At 36.6% G+C, this 6,997-nt stretch overlaps 1 protein-coding gene across 1 annotated transcript in view; it reads right to left on the reverse strand.

Moving 5' to 3' along the window:
* LOC137260962 (importin-7-like) overlaps positions 1-5,104 on the reverse strand; it is a 41,766-nt gene extending 36,662 nt beyond the window's left edge. The window contains exon 1 of the mRNA XM_067798540.1: positions 4,902-5,104. Coding sequence (XP_067654641.1) covers positions 4,902-4,985 — 84 coding nt within the window. The 5' untranslated portion in view covers positions 4,986-5,104. The remainder of the gene's footprint in view (positions 1-4,901) is intronic.
* Positions 5,105-6,997: the final 1,893 nt, after the last annotated feature.

Here is a 6,997-nt window from a genome sequence, read left to right on the forward strand (position 1 = left end):
TGCTGAGAGTGAGATAAGTAACAAGAGTCATTAGAAGATCACATATCCAGATCCCCACATATAAGAAAGGACAAAACATCCGACAGTTACTTATTGTGTTTTTAGACCAAGTCTGAATTTATTCCATACAATTCATGAAAAATATAAACGCCATATATATCTGTAATCAGAAAAAGTCACCATTTCAAGATCTGTCTCATATATCTGCCAAGATCTTTTGAAAGATATCAAATGGTTTTCGAGTTGTGCTCCCGAAACAAAGTCAGCAACATGTTCATGGAAAAGAGAAAACAGTACATCATAAAAACCTGTAAATAGCAACAGGCACCACTTTGGGGTCTGCCACACATATCTACCAAGTTTTACTGACAGATATTAAGAAGCTTTTGAGTTCTGCTGGGGAAATGGAACACATCTCTTACTTTTGAGTGAGTTAGTTTAGTTTTGAGCCGCTTTTAGCAATATTCCAGCGATATCATGGCGGGGGACACCAGAAAATGGGCTTCACACATTGCACCCATGTGGGGAATCGAACCCGGGTCTTTGGCGTGACGAGTGAACGCTTTAACCACTAGGCTACCACTCAACCCTCTCACTTTTGAGAGCAAGTTCGAAACGTTTCCATGGAAACCAATAAAATAACAAGAGTCATCAGAAGATGACATATCCCCCCGGCCCCCAAATGGTTGAAAGGAAAAATAATCTAAGAGTTACTCATTGTTTTTTTAGACTAAGTTTGAATTGTTTCTATGGAATTCATAAAAATTATAAATGCCATATATCTGTAACCAGCAAAGTCACAACTTCAAGATCTGTCTCATATATCTGCCAAGATCTGTTGAAAGATATGAAATGATTTTCGAGTTGTGCTCTGGGAACGAAGACCACTCCCCCATTTTGAGACTAAGTCCGAAACGTTACCATGGAAACCAAGAAAATAATACATCACAAAAACCTTTAAAAACCAAAAGGCAACACTTTGGGGTCTGCCACATATATCTAGAAAGTTTTACTAAGAGATATTAAAAAGTTTTTGAGTTCTGCTCTGGAAATGAAACACACCTCTCACTTTTCAGACTAGGTCCATAACATTTCCATGGAAACCGAGAAAATAATAAATCAAAAGATCCTGTACATAGCAAAAGGCGCCACTTTAAGGTCTGCAACACATATCTAGAAAGTTTTACTAACAGATATTACAAAACAGACATTATAAACAGACTTCACATCATGTATTACAACTGCGATCAAGAGCCTACCTGGAGGTATTTACAAATCTTGCATGTACACCAATCATTTATGTTATTCTTGAAGGTAGTATACCGTAGTATTAACTGGAAATTCTTTCAATCAATTATTGAAGTTTGATCGTCAAACAATCAATTAACCAATTATTTGATTGATCGGTGCACCCCTAATAATTTTAACTATCCCAATGCCAGAGTTTGATCAAAATGTGTTAATAGAAGTCCATACAGTAACAGTAAGATGTACCGAATATAAAGTGAAACAGCAGATTCTTGTGTACAATCAAGTGTCTGGGGCAGTGACTGGGTCATACAAACTGATCGTAAGTTGCACACTGCATTCACATCCAATTGTTCTCATTAGTCATAATCTATCAACAACAGCCATTGTCTCACCCACATAATATGTGTACGGAAACACACAAAAACTTGAACTTGTTTTCAAGAGGGAAGAAGAACCATTATAATAATGCTGCTAAGATTTAGACAGCAATTTGAAACAACAACTCCCAAAATCATGTTTTGATGATTAAAACCAAAAATGAGATTTGACAACTCTAAAAATAAAACATCAAAGAATAAACCTGCTGGCTAAAGGAGTACAAATGATGTGACATCATATATAAGGCAGTTGTTCTTCAGTATAGTAATACTGATTACTGACATGTATTGTAAATATCACTATGGGGATTAAAGCACTAGCTTGGCAAAATTATTATGACTTCCTCATTCAAATGTACAACATTGTTTCAACACTAGGGCCCAACAAATACACTATGAGGTCAATCTGACCTTTTTATGAATATATTGTAACAAATACAACAATTGGTCCATAAATACTTCAGGTATAACATCAAGAAAATGAAACAATATGTCATGCTGTTGCTTAAACCAATCTATTTCCATGATATCTATTAGAAGGCAACACATTACATACAATGCAATTACAGCTTCATGACAGTACCATGAGGGGCTTTCCCAGCCCTGGCAAAATTAATTACACCACTACATGGTTTGGATATGTTCAATTACACATATGACTTATACCAGTTTCAAGTATATAACCACTTAAAAATATTTGTAAAAAGTCAATTTTAGTGACCATGAACATATAATTTAATCTATGAACCGATAACATGGTGTCATTCAATGACTAACCAATTGAATCATAACATGAATACTCAAAACATCCAAAGAACTTGTGATATCTTAAATCACTGTGTGCACAAGTGAAGAGAACTCTAATTCCCCTTCTCTTAACTGTCTATTTCTTACTGGGAGACTCTGACATATGGTCAGTCACATATCTAGTGTCATTGACAAAATGTACAGTTTACATACAGAACACCTAGTCACCACGGGAATGGTCTACTTGCTTCACAGATCATCTTCAACTATGGGTAGACAGCATCACAGTGGATAAATGATTTTAAAGGGACACTGATGCAGAGCAATTCGTGATCTCTGCTGCACCTCCCATATGTGCAATTGATAGTTTACATGCTTTATGTTTAGACTGATCAACAAAGATGAAGTCATTTTACTTCGTTATTATGAAAACAAATCAAACACCTTGAAATTTACTCAATTGCCAATGGTATAAAAAAAAACATTAGGACTGAAAAATAACGAAGTCAGTGTACGACTTTTTATTTTGTCTACTTATACTTACAGTAAATTTCTAACATGATTTTAATATCTAAACATTGTATAGATTGCCCCCTATTCACGACCAAGTGCACGTTTTCTATTATACAGATTCTGCTGAATGCTACAAGAAATAAACTAAAACAAAATGCCAATACTAATTTAAGACAGACGAAAGTTATAGCAACTGTCTCAGGCTATTACCTCATTCAGGAATGTATCCATCAATATCCACATGCAAGAATGATATTCCATTCATCTGCGGCTGCTAAATAATCCTGCTCTATGTCTTGTGTCTTTCAACAGTCTAATATGCTAAAAAGTGACACATCGTTTGAACATTTTTCACATTGGTGTAGACATAATCTCACTGGTCACCCAGGACAGCACACCTTTGATCGATGTTTGTTTTTGCAACTCAGCTGATAAACCCTCTTGCATCACTAACATGCACGTATTACATAACATGCAATACATTTGCCATTAGAGACCTTAATTTATAATGGTCAGTATTTACTCCAGACAGGAGAAATGCCAAACTTTCGTTGAGTAATTTTAGTGGTGCTACCACTAATTATACCCATTAAAACTTCATTAACTGACCATCAAGTGAATGATGACAAATAACACGTGTAGGTTTACACCATCAAACACGAGTTCCAGCAAGGAAGATGTAATCTCTATGTTGCATGCAGCCTGAAAACACTTATGGGCCGAAACTGTTTTGAGGATACCAACAGAACTTCGTTGTTACATAAGAAATGCACATAGGCATTTGCTGTGTACTTGGGTAAATAGGTATAATCACTTTTCTACGTAAGAAAATTTTCATATTTCTCTACAAATGGCAAAGTCATTGTTAATAGTTTACAAATTCAGATAAATCAAGTGTGTGTTTTTATTATCATAGATAATAAACCAGGGTCGTAGCTACCCAAATTTATGTATGATATTCGCTATGACAGTTGGGCCAACCCTCAAAACTATCTAAATAGCTGTGCAGTCTTTCAGACTTATATGAAACAATTGGCTTGCTACGTGCATGTAGACATCATATTTTCACATGACATTAAATATCGATGTAAAAAAATGGGATCAGTCACTATACTACTCAGGCATCAGAAAAAAAACTACACTGCTGGGATATTTTGTTACAATCAGATAAGGAATAACATGGATATTTTTAAATAACGGCATGTGACGGACATCCGGCCTCCTCACTTTTTAGAGTGAAGAAATTGTGCTAATGTGGAGAGAAGCCCAGTCTCTGTGTCCGTCACGAGAAGGAGCTGGTGTTGACCAACTTACTGCTTGGTTTCTTAATTAGGCCGATGATGAGAAACATTATTCACTCCGCATCAGTGCCCCTTTAAGACATTATTTGATGATTTGATAAGTGTAGCACATAACTGACATCTGTCAACATGACAGACATTCAATCGCATCAGATTCTAACAATCACAAGATGTATATTTCACATTGGACCCATCACCTGTAGAAGCCAGGAAGTAGTTACCTATCTGCATGAAAAACATTTTAGGATAAAAACAGATAGTCTGTCTGATAGTGATAACTCTTAATAATTCAAATCATACTCCAAAGGCCTAGAAATGTGTCAAGTGACACTGAGAGGTCATGTTTAAACAATAGTAAATACATAACAGGTTCCACATATCAATGACGACTACAAACAATATTTCCATCTACGATCAGGGAAAAAGTACATTTAACTGGTATTTTGCCTGGAGCACACGTGCGACCAGAACATGGCATGCGTCATGCATGGGATAAACGCATGGGTTAATGATGGTTCCACGAGAGGAAGAGAGACAGTCTTTCGGGGACAATACGATCGTTTCTATTTAATCGAAGTTCCTCAACAGCGAATCGTAACACCTAAAATCAATCATGATCACCTTTGTACCAATATGACAAAAACAATTTATCACGACGAAAAAGAGCGACATGGAAATCTGCCATGACGGAAAACGTGGTCGGGCCTCTCACCTCCGTCAACTGTTGCTCGGCATTCTCTCGCTGCTCTGGATCGAGGGTTGCTCTAAGCACCTCCACCAGCTTCCCAACATCCATGTTTGGAATACGATGCTATACAAGATTAGGATAAATCTACAATCTCTTTTTCTTCGCCACCAAATTCCTCAACAGCGTGTGACGACGATGACCGGTGGCGCCAAGAGGAGATCACTCAGCACATGCTCGAAATAGCACACGGTTGCCGCAAACATTCCTTATCGTATGAATTATTTAGCAGTCTCGACCAAATCACGTAAAAAACGTGAAACTATACATCCTAAATACTGACTGCAAGGTAAATAAGACAGATACCATGAAATGCAATGCATTCTTGATAAATGCGACATGTCACTTCAGTTTTCGGCACATTGCACGCGTGATTCATCTACTATTTTCCAAAGGACTATATATCAACAAATGAAAGTACTCTGTTTGAATGTGTTTGTCTCCTTGTCCTGAATTTAACACCCACAAGCCTCCACTATCACTTAAATCATATTGTCTTTCCCGTTAAATGCATAATTAAGGACACTCCTACTGACGGTTGCTTTCACTCCGGGAAGGAATATTTACTGACTTTGGACACTGATTTGTTGACCGGAGATGAAAATGAATTTGAAATCATCCATATCATTTTTTAATTGTTGTGGATTTGATAAATAAATTAAAGTGTATGAAACGAATATCAAAAATAGCAATGAATTGCGTTTCGTTTTCTTCAAAGTTTCACATCAAATACATTTCAAGAAATCTATATATAATAGCTTGATGGATTCTTTGAGAGTTGACTAAGCGCCAGTCAAGTTGACTTCGTTAATATAACACCGCGAACTTAAAACTAAGATATTTTTAGTTGAAATTGAAGTTGATCATTAATTCAAAAGAGAGTAGAATGTCTTTTCTTCGTCAGTTACCAATCCCCAGTGTGCGAAATAGTTTTCAAATTTTGAAAAAGCATGAATGCTATTAGCCCACAGAACAATACACCATTGGATGTAAAATCACAATAGTACAAAAAGGCACAATGCATTGAAAAACAAACAAGAAAACACATGTCTGAAATATTTTGTTTATGCTCAAATAAGTCATCATTTAGCTGCAAGTATCCTGAACATTTTTATCAGGCTATAATCTTTGGCAACTGTGGCACTGATTAACCACAATCCTGCATGATTCAACATTGTATTGTTACTTTAGAGGAGAGTGTGATATATTTACAGACTGACCCCCTAGCCAGTATGACCAGTGACTGTAAAGATTTACTGGCCCGACTGGTTTTTGCTAGCAACGAACTATCGGGACAGTGGCTAATTCAGACACTGCCAATTCCGGAGAGCAGTCTTCACTGGGATATATTCATCATGAAGTCTACAGCCTCTCACTCTTAGCAGATCAGAAATGTAGAATCAAGGACCCGTATCACGACTCCCTGTGTTAGGACTGAGATACGCAACAGTAGTCTGGCTGGCTATCAACAGAACTGCCCCAGCAAATTTGGTCAAATTGCATCACCGTGACAGGGTCGGACAATTTGGTCTAGGGGGTAGTTCATATGACCCAATTTATCTAACATGATTACTTATGTGCCATCAATACATAGTTTTGGTCAACTTTGATGCTACATTTTTTCATATTAAAGTTTTTTGGAAGTAATGTTTCTGGTAAATGTAAACACTTTAATGCCAGTTATTGTGCACGTTATTAATGTTTTTGTAAAGAAATACAAGAAGTGAATAAAAAGTTTGTATAATCACACTGACACACAGCTCCGGGGCAATTTCACCCAGATCCCTCAGCTGTATTATTTTCAGTTTAGTCCGACCATTTCCAAGTCTGGCTTTCTACAGGTTCAGATTCTGAATCTCCCTTGTCACTTGTTCTCCTTTTTTATTTGAAAGGAATTGTTTGTTTCTATCAGAATTATTTATATTCTGAGACAAATATTAGTCAAGATGACATGTATCAATGGCGAATCAGACCACCCATCAGCCAAGCATGAATTACTAAGGACCATTCTAGTCAGCTGAGTTTCAACTCAACTCATAAACAGCATTTAAACATTTAAACAT

This window comes from Haliotis asinina, chromosome 14 (assembly GCF_037392515.1).
Source record: "Haliotis asinina isolate JCU_RB_2024 chromosome 14, JCU_Hal_asi_v2, whole genome shotgun sequence".
NCBI classification, from domain to species: Eukaryota; Metazoa; Mollusca; class Gastropoda; order Lepetellida; family Haliotidae; genus Haliotis; species Haliotis asinina.